The sequence below is a fragment of the Rhinolophus hipposideros genome (genome assembly GCF_964194185.1).
Source record: "Rhinolophus hipposideros genome assembly, chromosome: 8".
NCBI lineage: Eukaryota > Metazoa > Chordata > Mammalia > Chiroptera > Rhinolophidae > Rhinolophus > Rhinolophus hipposideros.
In genome coordinates, this window is record NC_138054.1 from 80992762 (window position 1) to 81013671 (window position 20910).

General features: G+C 55.8%; 1 protein-coding gene across 1 annotated transcript in view; it reads left to right on the top strand.

Moving 5' to 3' along the window:
- The window catches only part of HSPG2 (heparan sulfate proteoglycan 2), a 97870-nt gene that overhangs the window by 55712 nt on the left and 21248 nt on the right, over positions 1-20910 (top strand). The window contains exons 34-62 of the mRNA XM_081055038.1: positions 4423-4515; positions 4843-4923; positions 5138-5368; positions 7001-7114; positions 8088-8215; positions 8354-8440; positions 9461-9519; positions 9710-9877; positions 9999-10109; positions 12098-12198; positions 12284-12464; positions 13278-13403; positions 13523-13675; positions 13755-13897; positions 14234-14369; positions 14453-14607; positions 14852-15002; positions 15634-15803; positions 15894-16041; positions 16492-16643; positions 16823-16958; positions 17057-17208; positions 17965-18100; positions 18263-18414; positions 18826-18964; positions 19061-19212; positions 19835-19970; positions 20075-20226; positions 20471-20609. Of these exons, the coding sequence (XP_080911164.1) occupies positions 4423-4515; positions 4843-4923; positions 5138-5368; positions 7001-7114; positions 8088-8215; positions 8354-8440; positions 9461-9519; positions 9710-9877; positions 9999-10109; positions 12098-12198; positions 12284-12464; positions 13278-13403; positions 13523-13675; positions 13755-13897; positions 14234-14369; positions 14453-14607; positions 14852-15002; positions 15634-15803; positions 15894-16041; positions 16492-16643; positions 16823-16958; positions 17057-17208; positions 17965-18100; positions 18263-18414; positions 18826-18964; positions 19061-19212; positions 19835-19970; positions 20075-20226; positions 20471-20609 (3982 nt within the window). The remainder of the gene's footprint in view (positions 1-4422; positions 4516-4842; positions 4924-5137; positions 5369-7000; positions 7115-8087; positions 8216-8353; positions 8441-9460; positions 9520-9709; positions 9878-9998; positions 10110-12097; positions 12199-12283; positions 12465-13277; positions 13404-13522; positions 13676-13754; positions 13898-14233; positions 14370-14452; positions 14608-14851; positions 15003-15633; positions 15804-15893; positions 16042-16491; positions 16644-16822; positions 16959-17056; positions 17209-17964; positions 18101-18262; positions 18415-18825; positions 18965-19060; positions 19213-19834; positions 19971-20074; positions 20227-20470; positions 20610-20910) is intronic.

The window sequence follows — 20910 nt, forward strand, 5'->3', positions numbered from 1 at the left end:
GCCCTTAAATGCTACACCAGCCAGAGATGGACGGGTCTTGGTTTCTCCAGAGTCGTGGTCTGGTGGGGAGGTGATGGTGATGGTGGTGTGGGGTGCAGGTCTTAGGGATGGACTCCAGTGTCCAAATGTGATCCTCAAGCAGTCAAGGCCACCTGGTGGCACCCAAGGAAAGTGGGTCTTGGTCCAGGAGTACCCAACTTCTGAGGCTGGTGCTCAAGCAGATGTGTCCCCATGCCCAGGGTCCCAGGGAGGTCAGGGACACTTAGGAGGGGAAGTCCCGAGGCTGCCGTGGCCCTGTTCCTTGGACAGACCCAAGTATCCCAGCCTCCTCCCAGGGCTGGCTGCCTTCGCGTCCTTTCTCCCTTCTCGGGTTCCTTCTCTCCCAGCCTCCCTGGCTGCCCTAGCCTGCGCTTCCAGACCTCTCTCTCTGACTCCCTCTCCTGGTGTTTCTCTGCACCCCACAGAGGGAGGCATATTTCGCGCGAATGCGCCGGGCTCACCAGGTAGGCCTGTGATCTGAGTGGTGTGAAGCTGATGTGCCTTAAGCATGGTGTTCTTGGATGCCTTCAGCCCCGCATGGGGAGATGCCCAGTGCCCAAGACAGTGTGGGTCTGCGTGAACCCAGGTAGTGCCTGATGGCCCCACGGTGAGGGCACTGTTTTACCCAAGCCCTGTGCCAGGCGTTAGATCCAGGAAGGGTATGTGCTTCATCTACTGTGTAGTCTGGTTCTGGTGCCAACTGTTTGTGGCCAGAGTGGTGGCTGAGGTGGCAGGGAAACTAACCTGATGCTAAACCACGTGATTACACCTAGCCCCCAGGCTATCCTAGCACTGCCTCCCAAGCTTCTGAGTGCGTATGGCCCTCCAGTGGCCTGGAGTTAACCCGTGTGTGCCAGCCTAGAGAGGGGAGCATGCGTCTTTCTCCCCAGTGTGGACCTTTCTGGCCACCATACCCACGGGGAGAGGAACGCCCCAGGGCTTCAGCTCTGAGGCCCTGGGAGGTCTGAGCTGGCCTATGCCCTCCACCCATCAGAACCGCACGTCCCTCTCAGAGGAGCAGTTGCGGGTAGCTGTGACAACTGGGAGGATCCCGGGGCCCCCAGAAGGCAGGGGTCGGGCACAGCGGCTGTCACAGGTAACTCAGGGATGAGCCGGGATAGGCTATGTCAGGGGCCCCAGGGAGGAGACCAGAGAGCATCGTCCAAACAGGAGCCTTGAGCTAAGGCCCTGGCCTTCCGGGGCCATTTTCCCCCATGCCAGGCCAGGCCCCAGCCTGACGCTTAGTCCACTCCAGTGTTGCCCTTGGGAAACATTCCAGAGCCCTGAATGGCTTAGGTTCACCCCCTGGGCACGCATGGAGAGTAAGGCCCAAGGAGAGGCCTCTCCACCACAATTGCCCCTAGGGCTACCTCCAGCCCCTCTGGTCTGAGCTGGACAGAGCTGCCTGCCCGTCTCTTACTGGGGGCACCCTATGTATGGGTCTCTCCCCAGAGTCAGGGCTTATCCCAGGATAGCCTTACCAGGTCATGAGCAAGAGGGCAATGGGTACCAGGGCCAGAGCCTCAGGCATCAGACTGGTCAATAGATAACACAGAAGCGGGCGGCTGGTTCGGGCAGGTGTGGTCTGGGGGAAGGTAAAGCCTCATGGCGTCCTTTCTGTCCCTCTGTGCTCCTTTCCTCCGTCCTTCCTCTCCCGGACCCCCAGGTGAACGAGGCCCAGAGGAGGATGGATGCTGAGATCTGGCAGCTCCTTTCCAGCTTTGCTGCCCACCCCCACCCCCGTCCCGGGGGCCTCTCACCCCACCCCCAGTCTGCAGCTGCTCTACGAGCAGTTCCGCCTTTCTCCCCCTCCTCCCCCTCCTCCTCTTCCTCCTCGGTTTCTCTGTCTTCAGCAGGCTCTCAGGTATGTGCCAAGGAACCCACCAAGGGACCACCCCCATCCACCCTGCTTTTTCTAGATGTGCGTTGTCTCTGGACCAACTTTGCACATTTCTTGCACCATTTTTTACTTCAGCTTTTTCCTTTAAATTAATCATATACCAACTCAATTATGCTACTTACATACTTTTAAATATATGTTAAAATCGCCTCTAAATTTAAAAATGTTTTCTGGTGTGTGTGTCAGTCATCGCGAGGTCCACAAGAGGCACGCACCAGATGTGAGGAGACACTGACCCAAACGACATCCGGCACGAGCAGTTGGGGTGTCCAGGCCCAGACATGGGGGGCAAATTGTCCAAGAGCAGGGCCTGGACCTGGGCTGTAGGGGTGGGGGCTTCTATCCCTCTGCCCTCGTGGGTCTCCCCCTATCTGCCCCCTCAGCTCTCACCGCCTGCTCTTCTGTCCTAGTTCTCTCTCTCCTATGAGGGCTTCTCTCTGCTTCCCGAAAGTCTCTATTATTGGCAGCTGCCCCAAGCCTTCCTGGGGAACAAGGTAACAAGGAGTTGGTGGGTCACAGGGGTGTCATCAAATCCTAAACCATCATAGGGCCCTTTGTCGAAGCCTTTTATGATCCAAGGGGAAGACTGAGGCCCAGAGAGGGGAAGGGACTTGCCTGGGGCGCCATGTTCAGGTCAGAGGAGGCTGAGATTGAACCCAGCTTGGCCCTTATTCCTCAGTGGCCTCAGGCCTCTGGCAGGGCAGAGGGGCCATCTTACCTGGGATGTAGACACCCCTTCTTTGGGCAACCTTCACCCTGTTTCCAGGTCACTGAGCTATCTCCTGGCACTGCATTCATTCAAGAAGTGTTGAGTCCTTACTGTGCGCTATATTGTGTATGGGCAGAAGAAGACCCTGGCCTCCCAGAGCTCACTATTAGTCTAAATGTTATGTCTATCATCAGCATTATCATTATTATTAGCATTAATGTTAGAATTGACATCACATCTTGTTCCAAAAACGAGTTAGAGTCCTCTTACGAATACTCCTAATATGCAATAAAATAACGTGCAGACCAGGGGGGAAGCTCAGCTGAAGCCGAGGGTGGAACTGGGTGCGATGAGGATTTGGTAGCCCCGATGCTGGGGGCTCGCAGCCACTGTGCCCGTGTTACTTAATTCTCATGCTACCTTTCCAGGTAGATACTATTTTTACTCCCATTTTCCTATGAGGAAAGCAGGGCCCAGAGAGGTTAAGTGACTTGTCCGAGGCTGTCCAGCCAACAGAGCTGGACTTGAACCCTGGTCTCAGACTGTAGTTTGCTACCTCAGCCACTCTGCTGCACACGTCTGCAGCTTAGCCCTGGGCATGGGGATGAACTTGCTGGCCTTCAAAGCAAACAGGAAATCAGTTGTTTTGTGGTGATCTGGTTACGGCCCTGAACTCCTTACCTTACCCTGAGCTTGTGGAGAACATCGTCAGGGACCCAGTGGTCCAGGGTCTGGCATGGAGTCAGTAGGTATTTAATAAATGCTCACAACTGAATGAACACATGGGATAAGCCTGACACACGGTGGTATTGCTTTGAACATCTGTCCTGGGGGAAAGTCCTGTGGGACAGAGCTGAGGCCTTGGCTGCCCACGTGAAAGCCCTTTGCGGCAAATGAAACGGCTCTTCCATTGTGAGCACTAGAAAACCCAAGTCCAGCTGGCTTGTCTGGAACGAAGAATCTACTGGCTCGTGTAACTCCATGGATATCTGGAGTCAGGCATGGCTGGATCCAGGTGTTCATTAGGACTTTATCTCAGTCGGTGTCCTTCTCTGTTTTCCAGTCTGACTAGTAAAAGGAGTTGCTGTGTTCCCGTAGAAAGAGTAGATGTGCCAGGCTCACGTGTCCGTCCCTGATGGAGTAGAGATGGCAGGTGGTGGAATGTGCAGGTGGGCCAGGCCTGGCTCACGTCGCCACTCAAACCCCATGGCCTGCATGTAGGACAAGTTCCTTTAAAGGAACCAGGGCTGCAGTTTGCAGAGAGCAGGGAAATGGATTCTGAGCCAACAAAACCCACCTGCTTAGACAGCAAGACCTCTGAGGGGCCACCCTCAGTCTCCCCCACCCATGGCTGAGAACTTTGGAACCTTCTGTAAGCTCCGTGTGGTGGTCTCAATAGCTTTCAATGCAAAAAGGTCACCCCTGGAAAGCCGGGGAATTATGGAGGGCACTTCCTTCCCCCTGTCTGCTTTATGAGACATTTTTTCCAATGGAAAGGGACTAGGAACTTGTTTGCTGGGATTGTCAGGCAATGGGAAGTGGGTAACCCCGTAAAACAGAAAAGAGGCAGCTCAGGGTCATCACCACCAGCTCTGGGGCTGTGATGGAGCTGAGAGATGTCCGGTCTTCTAGGCAAGCACTGCCTCTGGTTGGGTGGGGGGACAGCACTGGTGACAAAAGTGCCTCGAGAGGCTCTGCCCCCTCAGCTGTAGGGTCGTTTCCCCCCAGGGGAAGGCGGAGTGAGGCTGTGACTGCAGGGCTTGCCTCTTTGCAGGTGGCGGCTTATGGTGGGAAGCTGCGATACACCCTATCCTACAGAGGAGGGGTACAGGGCAGCCCACTCTCTGACCCCGACATCCAGATCACGGTGAGTACGTGAATGCCACACTGAGCGGGGAGAAGGGGAAGCCAGGGGCACCCTCCGTGTTTCTGTCCTTTCCGTTCAGCACTCAGTTGGCCTGGCACGGACTGGGGGGTTAGACCCGTACCCCCACCTCAATGTCTGGTTGGACGCCACCCAGGCAGAGGCCCAGCTGCCAGGAGAAGGGGGCAGTGGGCATGGACCAGATTCCTTTGGGCACATGCACCTAAGAGATTGGAGAGATGGGAGGCTGGTGTTAGGAAGAGGTTGGAACTGGTGGAGGTCTTCGAGAGTCCCTCGATTCCCCTCCCAATCCCGCTGGTGTCTCCCCAGGGCAACAACATCATGCTGGTGGCCTCGCAGCCAGCACTGCAGAGCCCCGACAGGAAGAGCTATGAGATTGTTCTCCGAGAGGTAAGGCGCCCTTGCCCACCCTGTGTCTGACCTTCCCCCACCCTTGCTTTGGAGCCTGGCTTTGAGGCTAGCTACGCTGCTTCTCACTGCCCCACCCTCACCTCAAAGTCTTCTGCCAGTGCCTGGAAGGCAGGACTTGGGGGGCGGGGGGCTGCAGAAGCAGCACACAAAGTGCAACACCCTCACCCACACTTGCTGTCATTGCCCCACCCAGGAATTCTGGCATCGGTCTGACGGGCAGCCGGCCACACGCGAGCACCTCCTCATGGCACTGGCTGACCTGGACGAGCTCCTGATCCGGGCCACCTTCTCCTCGATGCCACTGGCAGCCAGCATCAGTGCGGTCAGCCTGGAGGTTGCCCAGCCCGGGCCCTCAGACAGACCCCGGGCCCTCGAGGTGGAGGAATGCCGCTGTCCCCCAGGCTATGTCGGCTTGTCCTGCCAGGTGAGCATGGCCAGTCCACATGCGTCTGCTCTGGTACAGCTTGCTCAGCAATCTGGTCAACTGGCATGTCCGTGGCCTGTGATTACTGCCCTAACTTTAGTGTACTCTGCAATCTCTCATTTATGCTTCCCAACAGCCCTGAGAGATGGGTAATTACCCCTTTTAATGGATTTAAAAAAAAAATAGAGGCACGGAAGTGGGAGCGACTCACCAAGGGCACACAGCTACCCTCTCCGGAGTTTAAGACCCAGCTCGTGCTATCAGGGTACCCAGCACAGACAGAAAGACCATGCAGAGACACAAAGAGCTCTAGCCTAAACCTGAGCGTGGAAGTGCCTCAGAGAGTGGAGCAGGGTAGGATTCTAGGCAGGAAAGCAGAATAAGCAGAACGTCAGAAGGAGGGACATGTGGGGAAATAACCTGTGATGCAAAAGGGTTACCCCTGGAAAGCCAGGAGGGCACTTCCTTAGGCCTGGAACAAGGCGATTGGAGCTGGGCCCCAGGATAATTCCTCTGCAAGTGGTGAAGGATGGGGCAGGGGAGAAATGGAGTTCTACTGGGAGGAACAGACAGAAGGCTGTCAGTTGGAGGGAATCCAAGAGTACCTGCAGCATTCGGCTGGAGACTGAGCTCCCTGAGAGCAGGGCCTGAGCTGACTGTCGACCACTGAATCCCCAAGCACAGAGCAGGTGACCAGTTAGCAATTATGAGGGAATGTGGAGCTGGGAAAGAGGGAATCTGCGGGAGGGGAGCAGGGCTACTATGCCACGTGGGCAGCAGGGAGGTCCAGCGGGAACAGCCAGCCCCAGCTCGGGAACCCCCCACTGGGAAATCAACATCTCTGCAATTTTACATCTGTGTATCTTTGCTGTGGCCACAAGAACTTTCAAATCCAAATATACGAACTTTACGTCCCTTGAAATGATAAAATCTAACACATTTTGAAGGAAAACCCCTGGGGAAAGCAGAATCCTTGGTGCAGATTTTCCATAGTGAAACAAAACAGAGGTATAAACGTGCCTTTGAAATGGTCAGGTAGGGAAGGAGGACCTGGAAAGAGTTCAAAGAAGGGGTAGGAAATAGAAATACACTGTTTTCCCCAAAAAATAAATAAATAAAAATGAATTACGAAAAAGGAATTGACTGCTTTAAGAAGCCAGGATTACTCACTTAGAAGGGGTAAAAACCTCCTTGGTGGTCTGTGTGCAGCTTCTTTCACTTTATTTAGTGAATGTAGAAATAGTTGTAAAGGTCTTCAAGGGCTCATTCCAAATCTAGGTCTCCTTTTTCCATCTAGGGGTTAATGTTTTCAATAAAGGCCCTGCCAGAACAATTTTCAGGAACAAAGTTCTGGGGATGGAGATGGGTTCTCCATTCAGTCTGAACGATTGTTTCAGTCAATTCAGATGGCTGGATATACTAAGATGGGGTCGGCCAATATCCCCAGCTTTGGAGTGCTGAGAGAGTGAAAATGAAGACTTGGGGATGGAGGGCTGGGCCTGGGATCTCCCCTCCAGACCCAAGGGGTGTCTAGATGGTAGAAGGGAATGGAGGGAACGCAGTTCTATGTCTATTGGCTCCGGATGGGACTGCACTGTAGATGGAGACCAACCTTCCTCTCTCCCCACCCAGGACTGCGCCCCAGGCTACACACGCACTGGGAGTGGGCTCTACCTCGGGCACTGTGAGATGTGTGAATGCAATGGCCACTCGGACCTGTGCCACCCAGAGACCGGAGCCTGTTCGGTAAGATGCAGGCTGGGCCTGGGTGGGGTACCAGGGCTGTGGGATAGGGTGGGGTGGGCTTGGGAAGGTAAGGTGAGCCTAGGTCCAGGGGCCAGGCCTGTGGGACAAAGCAGCTAGACCAGCAGGTCTGGTCACTGAGGGGCTGCAGGCATGGTGGAGTGGCCAACACTATGGAATATCACCCTTCTTTATAAAGAAAACTTTGGTTCCTGTAGTTCTTTACCACCAACGCGACACATGTTCTCTGTAGAAAAGCCAGACTACAGAGATAACCCAAAAAGAAAGTCAAACTCCCCTGTAATCACTGTCAACATTAGTGTGGAGCTCTTTGGCTCTTTCTGGGCGAGGATGTGCACATATTAATATACCTTTTGGGTTTACAACTAAACATAGGATCACTGTGCGATCGACTTTTTTCATTTACAGGTTCATGAGTAGCTTTCCATATCGTTAAATGCTTTTTTATACCTGAACTTTTCAGAGTGGGGTGTGTATAGTCCTCCAGGGTATATGGTCAAATGTTGGGTGGTTGACAGAGTAAGGAACATGCTGTGTGAATAAAACGAACATGGATCTCTTTGGAGGAGAACGTAACACCCACACGTTTATATAATAAAGCATCTGTTTTCAAAACTCTTCCTCTACATACCCAGGTGAATACCTTTACTTTCGTATGATATTACAGGTATTTAGGTAGAAACATGTAAGAAATGCAATCAACATCATCCTTTTTGATAGATACTTGGCTAGATGTTCTTTGTACTTTATCCAATTCCCTATTCATGGATGTTTCGGTTTGTTTCCAGCATTTTGCTTTTATAAACACCACTAAGAACGTCCTGTAGTGAAATCTTTGTGTCCTTCCACGATTATTTCTTTAAGAGAAGCTCATAGACATGAATGTCCAGCTCAAGGGAAGGCTTTTGGACAATGCTTCCACATTGGGGGTGGCTGACATTCTTGTGCTTTGCAGCTATGCCAGCACAACGCCGCTGGGGAGTTCTGTGAGATGTGTGCACCCGGCTACTATGGAGATGCCACGGCTGGGACACCTGAGGACTGCCAGCCCTGTGCCTGCCCACTGACCAACCCAGAGAACATGTGCGTCCCCTGGCTCAAGGGCCAAGGGGGAACTCCCACTGGGAAGTGGGGGGCACTACAGTGGCTTTGGGGGCAGAATGAAGAGAGCAGGGTGGGGCATGGTGTCCTATGGCCTGACCTTTGCCTCCTCTATCCCAGGTTCTCCCGCACCTGTGAGAGCCTGGGAGCTGGTGGGTACCGCTGCACGGCCTGTGAACCTGGCTACACGGGCCAGTACTGTGAGCAGTAAGTTTGCAAACAGGAGGGGTGAAGGGTGGGGGGCACATGGTAAAGTCCGAGGTGAGAGCCCTGGACGGTGTTGCTCAGAAAGGTCTCTACCCGGATCATGTCCCTCCCCTGTCCAAAAGCCTTCCGAGATTTTCCATTGCCCTTGGGACAAGCCCAAGCTCCTTAGGTAGCCTAACACTCTTCAGTCTCGTCCCAATTCCGACACCCAACTCTGCTCTAGCTGGACTTAACTTCTTGACTACAGGATGTTCAGGTCTTTGCATGTGCTGTTTCCTTTACATGGAACATTCTTCACCCTTATCCCTCCCTTTCCTGGCTAAATCCAGTTTGGCCTTCAAGGCTCAGCTTCATTCATTCATTCAGTGCGTTTTCCTGAGCGTCTCCTGTGTGCCATGCGGTGTGCCAAGGTATGGGAGATAAAGTGCTGAATAAAACAGATGCACTCCTAGCCCTTATCGAGTCTACCACCTGTAATGGGAGACGAGATAGCAAAAATCGTATGAATACATAATTACAAACAGTGACAAGTTCTCCGAGCAGTACCATCTACTCCAAGGGAATATAACAGCTCGGAAGCCCCATTCTCAGAAGCCTCTCAGTCTCAGAGCTGGATTAGTGCACTCGCCGCCCCCAGGCATGTCCTTCACTTTCATTTTACACAGTTTTCATGTTGGTTTCCCCATGAGTGAGTTCCCTAAGAGCAGGGACTTCATGTTCGCTGTTGTGTTTCCATAACCTAGCATAATAGTTGCTTAATAAGCGTTTGTTGAATGAACGTTTTCCTGGAGAGTAAAGGCTCTACCACCCCCATTACCCAACCTGCAGACATTCCTTGCACTCCCCTTTCTCAGATCACTGAGGCCCTGTGGGGCCTTTTTGGTCTCTGGAGTCCTTCCAGAGCTCTCAGCCTCTTCACCCCACCCTGGGCAGCCGGCTGGGCTTCTGGCTCCCCAAGTCTACCATGAGGTACTGGGTGTCCAGGGAGCTGACAGAGCTGGCCCTTATTCCTCCCTACAGGTGTGCCCCAGGTTACGTGGGGAACCCCAATGTGCTGGGGGGCCGGTGCCTGCCGCAGAGTAAGTGGGACCATGGCCTCGGGTCAGGGTAATGAGCAAGTCAGGGAGCCTGGGGAGCCTGAGGGACACCAGGTCTGGGGGACAAAACTGGGGGTGGGGTACACCAATCTTTGGGAAGGCAGAGATATCTGAGACAGTGCTGAATGTTGGGGGCCTCCTGCCTGAATGACCTCTCCTCTTCCTCTGCCAGCAGACCAAGCGCCCCTGGTGGTCCAGGTGCAACCAGCTCGGAGCATAGTACCCCAAGGTGGCCCCCACTCCCTGCGGTGCCAGGTCAGTGGGAGCCCACCCCACTACTTCTACTGGTCTCGTGAGGATGGGCGGCCTTTGCCCAGTAGCACCCAGCAGCGTCATCAAGGTACTATGGCCCCAGGAGCCACAGGCCTGTCCCTGCCCTGCTGGGGTCCTGTCCTTCCATGCAGGGCCGGGTGGGAGAAGGGGGTGTCTGCTCTGACGAGCTCCCATCTGTTCCCCTCCAGGCTCTGAACTCCACTTCCCCAGTGTCCAGCCCTCAGATGCAGGAGTCTACATTTGTACCTGTCGTAATCTCCATCATGCCAATACCAGCCGGGCAGAGCTGCTGGTCACTGGTGAGGCCCTCCTTCCCCATCCCCAAAACCGCCTTCCTGGGCTGGGCTGCAGACTGCAGACCCAGGTAGCTGGTTCATTCGTCTCCCAGAGGGGATGGTAGTTGCCTGGACCAGGGCACTGGCCATGGAGATGGAAAGAGGTGACGGGGTCAAGACTGGTTTTAGAGCAGAATTGGTGGGAGTTGATTGTTGTCACTGAGGCAGAGAGAAATCTAGGATTATGCCAGGGGTCTGGTTTCTAGCAGCTGGGCAAATGGATTGCCATTTACTGAGATGAGAGAGGCTCAGTAGGAAGGTGTCTTCATTTGGGCTCCCCCAAAAGCAGAGTCTGAGAAAAGGGTTCATGTGCCAGCAGTTTGTTTGGGAGGTGAAGTGAGGCAGGGAAGAAGGCATCCAGTAAAGGGTGTGTTATTGGGCGAATCACCACCCTAAGCTGCTGTTTAATGCAGCCAAGGGAACTCTGGGAAACTCCAGAGTAAAACATGCACTTTGGAGTCATCCCGGCCCAGGCTCGGGTGCCTGGGGTATGTGTACCCCATCTCCTGTCATTCATTGATTAGGGCCTGTTCTAGAAGCATCAGTTCCCCTGCATTGTGTCCCACCTCATGGGCTGGCATAATGGTCTCTGATGATCTGAGAAAGCCTTTGTGCAGAGAAGTGCAGCAGCTAGCAGAGTGGCACTGAAGTGACAGGGCGAGGAGACTGGGTGTGGGATTAGCAGTGCCCACTACAAACAGGTCAGAGGGAATCACAAGTTTGGTTTGGGACTTGTTTAAATTTGAGATGTTTGGGGAAACATCTAAGCAGGTGCGTTAGGAAGGCATTGGATAGGGGAATCTGGAACTCAGAAAGAAGACCTTGGCCAGGGTAATGAATATGGCAGCTATTGGCATAGGGATGGTGTTTAAAGCCATGAGACAGGATGAAATCACCCAAGGAGAGGGTGGTTCAAGGACAGGACCAAGACAGAGCCTCAAGGAGCTCCAAAGTGAACGTGTCAAGTTGAAGAGCCTCTTTTACAACAAAAGACACTGAGTGAGTGGGACCAGTGAGCTAGAAGGAGACTGGGAGAGGTGTGTGTTAGCAGCCAAGAAGGGAGCAGGCTTCCAGGAGGGAGAGGTCGGCCTCACCAGAGGTCCCAGGGAAGTGAGAAATGGTGGAGAAGTAACCCTTGAAGGTCATGCTTTGTCAAGAGTGGTTTTCAGTGGAGAGAAGGGGTAGAAATCATGTTGGAGGGAGGCAAAGAATGGATGGGAAGGCAGCAAGTGTAGACAAATCTTTCAAGTCTTGGTTCTGAGGAGAGGCCAAGAAATGGCAGTAGCTGGGGGGAGTTTGGGGTCAAGGGGACCTTTTCAGAGATGGAAAATTCTAGAATGCATTTGTCTGTAGAGATGAATGACCCCGTGGGGAGGGAGAGGAAGAAGTCCTTGGAAGGGGCTCCAGCACTCAGAAGGTGGGTGGGGGTTGGAAGGCGAGACTCATTCTTTAGGGACCAGAAAGGAGGGAGGTGGCTAGATTTGGGAAGATGGAAAAATTCCTGACTAATAGTTTCAATTATCTTAACAAGTCTGCCTTGAAGCCATTAGCTATGCAAGTGGAGGGGGCGGGTTCTGGTGGGTGGAGAAAATGGGAGGAGGTGTGAAATGGTTTGGCAGAGGATAGAATAGAAACTCAAACCAGACAGAGAAACCCAGTTAGAGTGAAGTGCGAAGTGTTAAGAGCTCATTTGTGGTCTGTGGTCATGAACTGGAGCCAAGTGGACTCCTGATGTGACTTCTCAGATCAGAGCCCTGGCTGCTCGGGGCCAGCAGTGAAAAGGCAGGTAATGGGGTTCAGATGGATGATGGGGGGGAGTGCCAAGGAATGGAATAGAATCTAGGCTACACTGGGAAGGAAGTGACACCTGGATGGGATGGTGAAGAGAAAGTGGCCATAGGACAGGGGACTGGATAGCACCCCACTCACTGCAGGGCCTCCCATCCCTGCAGAGGCTCCAAGCAAGCCCATCACGGTGACAGTAGAGGAGCAGCGGAGCCAGAGTGTGCGCCCCGGAGCCGACGTCACCTTCATCTGTACAGCCAAGAGCAAGGTGGGCAGGGCAGGGAGTGGTCATCAGGGAGACTGTCTTCTGGCATCTCCAAGCACCACCCTTAACCCCTATACCCCACCTGCAGTCTCCAGCTTACACCCTGGTGTGGACCCGCCTGCACAATGGGAAACTACCAGCCCGAGCCATGGATTTCAATGGCATCCTGACCATTCGCAATGTCCAGCTGAGTGACGCGGGCACCTACGTGTGCACCGGCTCCAACATGTTTGCTATGGACCAGGGCACAGCCACACTGCATGTGCAAGGTACACCATTTGTGTCCATGCCTGACACCCCCTCACCACCCACCCCCAACCTTCTCCCATACCTACCAGGACTAGCAACTTTCTTCATTCAACTGAGTTTCTGAGCATCCACGGTATCCCAGGTCCTGGCCTAGACTCTGAAGAAACGGGAGGGAAGGTCAAATAGGAGCTCTGCCTTCCTGCACTACATGTTCTAGTTAGGGTGACAATAAGCCTGGGAACAAGTGAACAAACAGCATAATTACATGTGGTGATGCGTGCTGGGATAGGAGTAAAACAGTGATAGGAAAGTGAGAAATGAGGTGGGAGAAGGGTGAACTAGTCCACATGGGGTGGTCAGGGAGGGCTTCTCTGAGGAGGTGACATTGGAGCTGAAACCTGAAGGAACGGAAGATATTCAGCCACGTAAAGAGCTGGCAGAGCATATTCTTGGCAGAGAAAGCAGCGTGTGCAAAAGCCCTAAAACAAGAGCGTGTTGATGTATTTGAAGAACAGCAAGGCCACCATGGCTAGAGCTATGGGTAGGGCTGGGGTGAGGAACTTGAAGATGTAGGCAGAGGTGAGTGCACTCAGTATGTGGGGGATCCCAGCAGAGAGTTTGGGTTTTATTATAAAAGCAATAGGCAGCCATGGACAGGTCTTATATGAGGAAGTAACAACATCCCATTGACATTTCAAAAGCTCCCTCTGGCTGCTCTGTGGACAAATGGCCCTGAGGGGCTTGAGTGGAAGCAAAGAGAGCAGCGAGAGGGCTGCTGCCGTGGGTCACACGACACGCCTTCCCGACCACATGTTCTTTCTCCCCCACATCAGCCTCGGGTACCCCATCTGCCCCAGTGGTCTCTATCCACCCACCACAGCTCACAATGCAGCCTGGGCAGACGGCTGAATTCCGCTGCAGTGCCACGGGGCACCCCACACCCACCCTTGAGTGGACAGGTGAGACCGTGGCAGGAATTACATTCAGGGCCTGGCTCTGGCTGTGGGAAACCGGAGGCAGGACTCTAGGCTGTGGGGACCAGTCCCAGTAGGTTGCTGACCTCATTTCTCCACGTCAGGGGGCCCTGGTGGCCAGCTCCCTCAGAAGGCACAAATCCATGGTGGTATCCTGCGTCTGCCGGCCGTCGAGCCCTCAGATCAAGGCCAGTACCTGTGCCGAGCCCTCAGCAGCGCAGGGCAGCAGGTGGCCAGGGCCGTGCTCCACGTACATGGTGAGAGGACAGGGCTGAGGTCGGGGCTGGAAGCACATGGGCAGCCCAAAGAGGTGTTCTCATGGGGCTCTGTCTGCAGGGGGCAACGGGCCCAGGGTCCAGGTGAGTCCAGAGAGAACCCGGGTACACGAAGGCAGCATTGTCAGGCTGTACTGCAGGGCCGCAGGTGTTCCCAGTGCCGCCATCAGCTGGAAGAAGGAAGAGGGCAGCCTCCCCCCACAGGTGAGGAGAGCCATCTGGTCCGGGCCCACAGGCTCAGCAGAGTCCCAGCACTTGCCACCTGCCTCTCCCACCTGAACGTTCCTACCTTATCTCCTCTTCTGCTTCCTTTCACTTCCAAGACGGTAACCTACCCAGACATCGTGGCAGGTAGCAGATATCAGCCTCTTGCTTTTGCTGCCTCTTTCCGCCCCGCTTGGTACCCCCACAGGGCCCCAATGTTGGCGCTGTGCTTGCCTCTCTACCTTTTATGGCCCCTCTGTCCACCCTCGCTGGCTAGCCCTCGCCAGGCTACCTAAGCCCCTCCGGCGGCAGCTGACGCTTCTCGCTGTGTGGCAGGCCCGGTCTGAGCGTACAGACATTGCCACGCTGATCATCCCAGCCATCACAACCGCGGATGAAGGCTTCTACCTCTGCGTGGCCACCAGCCCCGCGGGCACTGCACAGGCCCGGATCCAAGTGATAGTCCTTCCAGGTGCGGGGCCTCTGGGGGCTGACGGAGGGGGGAGGGCAAGCCAGGGTTCCCCTGAGGCCTACTCACTCCCCCTTTGCCCCCAGCTTCAGGTGCCAGCTCCTTACCAGTCAGGATTGAGTCCTCATCACCTTCTGTGACAGAAGGGCAGACACTAGACCTCAACTGTGTGGTGGCAGGGCTGGCCCAAGCCCAGGTCACATGGTACAGGCGAGGGGGCAGTCTGCCCCCCCACACCCAGGTATGAGGATCCCTAACCCTATGGCAGGGGATGGTCCTATACACGGGCAGAGGCTGCACGCAGCCCTGGCAATCTCCAGGGACCAGCAGGGGCCGGCCCTTATTTCCTTCCGTCTCCAGCTTCCAGCATGGGCTAACTCAGTGGAGCCAGTGGGAGCTTCATGAATGACTCACTGAGGCTCAGAGGGAGTAGTGACCATGGCTCCCTCCCCATCCTCACATACCTCTGTCCCCATGTGGCCCAGGTGCATGGCTCCCGGCTGCGGCTCCCCCAGGTTTCCTCAGCTGATTCTGGAGAATACGTGTGCCGAGTGGAGAATGGGTCAGGCTCCAAGGAGGCCTCCATCACCATCTCAGTCCCCCACCGCACCCACTCAGGCCCCAGCCTCACCTCAGGTGAGCAGTCAGGTAGAGCTGGGCAGGGGCCACCCCTGGGATCTCCCCACTATTCCCAGGAAAGCTGCCTGTGGTCTCTTTGGGGACATCAGGACAAGAAGGGCACTCAGCAGGCTTTGACCCTCCACTCTTTGCTTGGGGAGATAAAGGGGCTGATGTTGGGGCTAAGGTTGGTCTGGCTTGCCTGGGACCCCATGAGGAGGTTCTATTTTCAGATTTCATCAGGAAGTAGCACAATCTGGGTTGAATGCTGAGTTGGGAGTCAGGCTGACCTGGGTTCAAATGCTGGCTCTACCCCTTATCAACCTTGAATTGCTTATTTTACCTTGTGGGGCCTCAGTTTCCTCATCTGTAAAATGAGGACAATACCACCACCATATGAAGACGTGGCAAACACTATAGAAGGGAGTTACAGCATTATTGTCCACATCCTTTGGCCTAGCCTAGGCACTAAAGGATTCTGGTTCCCTGCAGGCCAGGGCAGCTCATCACAGATCAAGGTGTAGGCAAATGGGCCTCTGAGCTGGAGGTGGGGGAGGGAAAGAGGGGTCTGGCTGGCCATGCTGAGGCAGAAGAGCGTGGTCCCAGGCCCAGAAAGGCTTCCCATCTGAGCAGCCCCTCTGTGCCCCAGCTTCTGTTGGAGGCCCAGCTCGGGGCAATACCCAGCCCATCCGAATCGAGTCGTCCTCCTCCCACGTGGCTGAAGGGCAGACCCTGGATCTGAACTGCATCGTACCTGGACAGGCTCATGCCCAGGTCACATGGCACAGGCGCGGGGGCAGCCTCCCGGCCAGGCACCAGGTACAGCAGCCGCCCAGGGCCAGCTTGCTGGATGGAGGGGTTGGGTGGGGCCTCTCCAACTCCCTTCCCACCCTCCCTGTTTGCACACAGACCCACGGCTCACTGCTGCGGCTGCACCAGGTGTCCCCAGCCGACTCAGGCGAGTATGTGTGCCGCGTGGTCCTTGGCTCTGGGCCCCTAGAGACCTCCGTCCTGGTTACCATCGAGGCCTCTGGCTCCAGCGCTGGCTCCATCCCTGGTGAGTGACTGCCAATGACAAGGCAAGCTGGAGGAGGCTGAGAGCCTTCCAAGGTGCTAAGGGACTCCTGTTGTGACATGGGGCAGGAGGCCCACACTGAAGCTGCCGCAGGGCCTGGCCCAAGCAGACTCCAGTTCTGAGTCATCACCGTCTTCCCATTTCTCCTCTCTCTGGCCACATCACTCCTCATGATTCTGCTGCTGCCTCCTTTTCCTCTCTCCCAGTCTCAGCTACCCTCTTCTCTCCCACTTCCTCATCCCCCCTGCAAGGCTTCACCTCTGCCTGGACCTTCCCTTCAGGGTTGCTCAGCTGGGGACATTAAGCCCAGGTCACCATCCCCCAAACATAGACGTGGCCTAAAGAAGACAAGGCTGAGCTGGCTCCAGGTGGGCAGTTCTTGCCATCTCCTCTGCAGACTATGCACTACCTCCCCCACCCCTGTCCCCACAGCACCAGGACCTGTCCCACCTGTCAGGATCGAGTCCTCGTCCTCCACAGTGGCTGAGGGGCAGACTCTGGATCTGAGCTGTGTGGTGGCAGGGCAGGCCCATGCCCAGGTCACATGGTACAAGCGTGGGGGCAGCCTCCCTGCCCGGCACCAGGTACACATTGTGAGAAAGGTGGGACGGGGCAGCCAGGCCGAGCCGTGGACAGTGGTTTGCAGGGGTCCTGGCGCCTGAGCTGAGGGACTGGCAGTGCCCAGCCCAGAGGAGTGGGAAAAGGGAGGGGCATCTGCTGGGCTCCGGGAAGCGCCTCTCACACACCTGCCCACGCTGCCCAGGTCCGTGGCTCCCGCCTCTACATATTCCAGGCATCACCAGCTGACGCAGGCGAGTACGTTTGCCGGGCCAGCAATGGTGTGGAGGCCTCCATCACAGTCACAGTCACTGGGACGCAGGGAGCCAACTTCGCCTACCGTGAGTAGAGCCACCAGCCTAGACTGGGACGGAGACAGGGGATAGGCAGGGGCACCTGCAGAGACCTGGAGTGACCCAGTGACCATCTTCTCGCCCAGCTCCTGGTGGCACCCAGCCTATCCGCATCGAGTCCTCCTCCTCCCATGTGGCTGAAGGGCAGACCCTGGATCTGAACTGCGTGGTGCCCGGGCAGGCCCATGCCCAGGTCACGTGGCATAAGCGCGGGGGCAGCCTCCCCGCCCGACATCAGGTACAGGACTAGAGGGTGGATGGGTCAAGGAGGGGATAGGAGGGAGGCCCCTGGGTGGTGAGGTCGGGGATGGGGTTGGCGGGAGGCTCCTGAGACAGGGGAAGCCTTGGACCCCATTGCACGGGTGTATGGTGGCAATGGATAGAACCCAGACTCTTGGACTGGCCAGCCTGGGTGTGAATGCTGCTTCTCCCACTTATTAGCTTATGACCTTGGGCAAGTTACTTAACCTCTCTGTGTTGCAGTTTCAGCGCCTGTTATGTAGTAGTAATAGTACCTACCTACCTACCTTACAGAATTGTCTTAAAGATTAAATGAATTAATATGTATGCCAAGTGCTCAGAGCTCTAGCCCATAGAAACTGCTGTTGTTATCATTCCCATTAGCTATTATTTTTACTGTGTTTTATAGAATTTAGGATGCCATTGATTGCAAGATGCACCATTTTATGTGCCCCTAAGGAAAAAAAATAGCTGCCATTTGTAATCGTAGCATTATTCACTGTAAGCTGCCTCTGGACTTCAGAGACATTACAAAGTGTGTCTTAGAATTGATGGAATGTGGCATTAGTGTCTACCAGTTCACATGGCTCCTCCTGGCCCACCCCCCACTCTTGGAAAGAGACCCTCTCTTCCACACCTAAAGCAGGACAAAGCGGATGGCCAGGCCTCGGGTGTCAGAGAATGGGGCAGGATTGCAGGTTATAGGTGCAAGGGTCCCACAGGGCCCCTCTGACCTCACCTCCTTTCCGGCCAGACCCACGGCTCACTGCTGAGACTACACCAGGTGTCCCCAGTCGACTCGGGCGAGTATGTGTGCCGCGTGGTGGGCAGCTCAGTGCCCCTGGAAGCCTCTGTCCTGGTCACCATCGAGCCTATAGGCTCTGTACCTGGTGAGTGGCACTAGGGGGAGGGAAGGCCTAGGGGCCCCACTGGGAAAGGCTCCCCACTCCAGCAATGGCAGGATCCCACAAGACCAATGCCTTTACCTTCACTCATCCACCCTTCCTGCTCTCCTCCCAGCTGGGGATTGACCCTCTGCCCTCTGTTCCCAGCGCTGGGGGTTACCCTCCCAATCCGGATCGAGTCGTCCTCCTCCCATGTGTCTGAAGGGCAGACCCTGGATCTGAACTGCCTGGTTACTGGACAGCCCCACGCCCAGGTCACATGGCACAAGCGTGGAGGCAGCCTCCCCGCCCAACATCAGGTAGGAGGTGGGGAGCTATGGGGGCTCCCGAAGGACCCTTGTGACTACAGAATGAGGAGCATAAGCTTTGAATTCAGCCTCTGGACTGCTGTGTGCCTCTAGACAAGTCATTTGACTTTCCTGAGCCCCATCCATCAAATGGGCTCACACTGCCTAGCTCACCTGCCCTGTAGTACATCAACAAATACCGGCCCCCCGCTTCATCCCACTGAAACCAGTCCTGACCCTGGGATGCGGTAATTGAAGGGTCACCAATGGCCCTTCTCCCTGGAAGAGCTTCCCCGAAGCTGTAGTTGGGGGGCCAGGCTGGGAGGGGCCAGAGATGGGAGCAGGAGCAGGAGCAGGAGCCTAGAACCTGGCTGTGAGCTCCAGGGCCCCCCTCTGAGCCTGCCTCCCTCCTGCCCATCCCAGGTACATGGCTCAAGGCTGCGGCTGCCCCAGGTGACTCCAGCCGACTCTGGAGAGTACATGTGCCGTGTGCTCAGCAGCTCAGGCACCCAGGAAGCCTCAGTTCTTGTCACCATCCAGCAGCGCCTTGGCCCCTCCCACAGTGAGTGTCTCGGGGGTCATAGCAAGCAGTGGGGGCTATTAGGGCCACTCCACCCTCAGCGGCTCCCACATCCTGCCTCCTGTCTCGCCCTCCTAGCCCAGAGTGTGGTGTACCCCGTCCGCATCGAGTCCTCCTCAGCCTCCCTGGCCAGTGGACATACCCTGGACCTCAACTGCCTAGTGGCCAGCCAAGCCCCCCACACCATCACCTGGTATAAGCGTGGAGGCAGCCTACCCAGCCGGCACCAGGTACCAGCCAGTGGGGGCAAAAGCTGGGTGTACTGGCCCGGATAGGCATTAGGAGGAGCTCTCAGCACCTCTTCTGTACTCATTCAGTCATTCAACAAACAGTGAATATTGTTGCTAGGTGGGCCCTGGACCAGTATTGAAGATACAGAGATAAGACCCTTCAGCCTCAGTTGGGTCCTGTATTTTAACAGAACATTCTATGGTTCACTCACTCCATTTCCCTGAGAACCTGCTCCAGGCCAAGTCCTGTGCCTGGCCCTAAGGCTTCTAAAGGAAATGAAATAGTTCCCTGCCCTCAAGGAGCTCACTGGCTAGAGGGTGAGGGAGATGTACCATCTGACAGCAGTGTGATAGGAGCCACAGCAGGGTACTGCGGAGTCGCTGGGGAGGGCCTCAGCAGTCCTTCTGCAGGCATGACGGGTGAGAACAGTGCAAAGCTAGAGAGAGGCACTGTCCACCCAGTCCAAAGCCTCAGGAAGGCCGCTGAGCAAGTTCTGAAGGAGGCCAGGGCGAGGGCTGGCCCCAGGCAAGGCAGGGAGGTTCTCAGAGTCCAGACGCAGCAGCAGCACTGCCTGAAAGGTGGAGGTGCTGTGCCCACCCACTGATACCTGCTCCCCCTCAGATCGTGGGCTCCCGGCTGCGGATCCCCCAGGTGACGCCAGCGGACTCGGGCGAGTATGTGTGTCATGTTAGTAATGGTGCTGGCTCCCAGGAGACCTCGCTCATTGTCACCATCCAGGGCAGCGGCTCCTCCCAAGGTGAGAGTACATAAGGCATGGGGTAGGTGCAGGGGGAGGCACAGAGGTCCCTGGCACTGTCATTGTCGTCTGACTCCAGCGACATCCCACCCTGTCTGTCCCAGTGCCCAGTGTCTCCCCACCCATCCGGATCGAGTCCTCATCCCCCACAGTGGTCGAAGGGCAGACGTTGGATCTGAACTGCGTGGTTGCCGGGCAGCCCCAGGCCACCATCACTTGGTACAAGCGAGGGGGCAGTCTTCCTGCCCGACACCAGGTACAGAGTGGAGCGTGGCAGTGAGGGCAGCACGTTTGCCTCCTGGGGTGGGCCGTGCAGGGACAGCCCCAAGGACAAAGAACCCACAGCGTGAGCCGGCAATCCTGGGGCAGTTCTCCCTCCTGCCCAGCACAGAGAGAGCCTCAGCACGTCTGACAAGGGAGGCCTGGGAGGAGGCCTGACCCCGCTGCTGACGCCTTGACCCCTCCCCTCCCGCTCCCTCTCCTTCCCTGTCCACCCGCAGGCCCATGGCTCCCGCCTGCGGCTGCACCAGCTGTCCATAGCTGACTCCGGCGAGTACGTGTGCCGGGCCAACAACAACATCGACGCTCGGGAGGCTTCCTTCATGGTCTCAGTGTCCCCCAACTCCGGCAACCCCTCCGGTGAGTGTGATGAGGGCCCTGGAAGGGACCGGGCAATGCAGGTAACAGTGCTCCCTGGGGAGGAGGAGCTGTGCAGTCAGAGCCCTCAGAGGATGGTGAGAGTCCCGGGCAAGGGCTCTGCAGAAAGATGCCTGGGTTCGAATCCTTCCTGTGCCACCAAGGGATTTGTCAGTTATTCTCCTCGCTCAGCTTCAGTTTTCTCAGCAGTGAAATGGGGATATGGGTTAGTCCAACCTCACAGAGCTGTCCAGTACCGTGGCCACTAGTCGCATGTAGCAACTAAATTAATTAAAATGTAAAA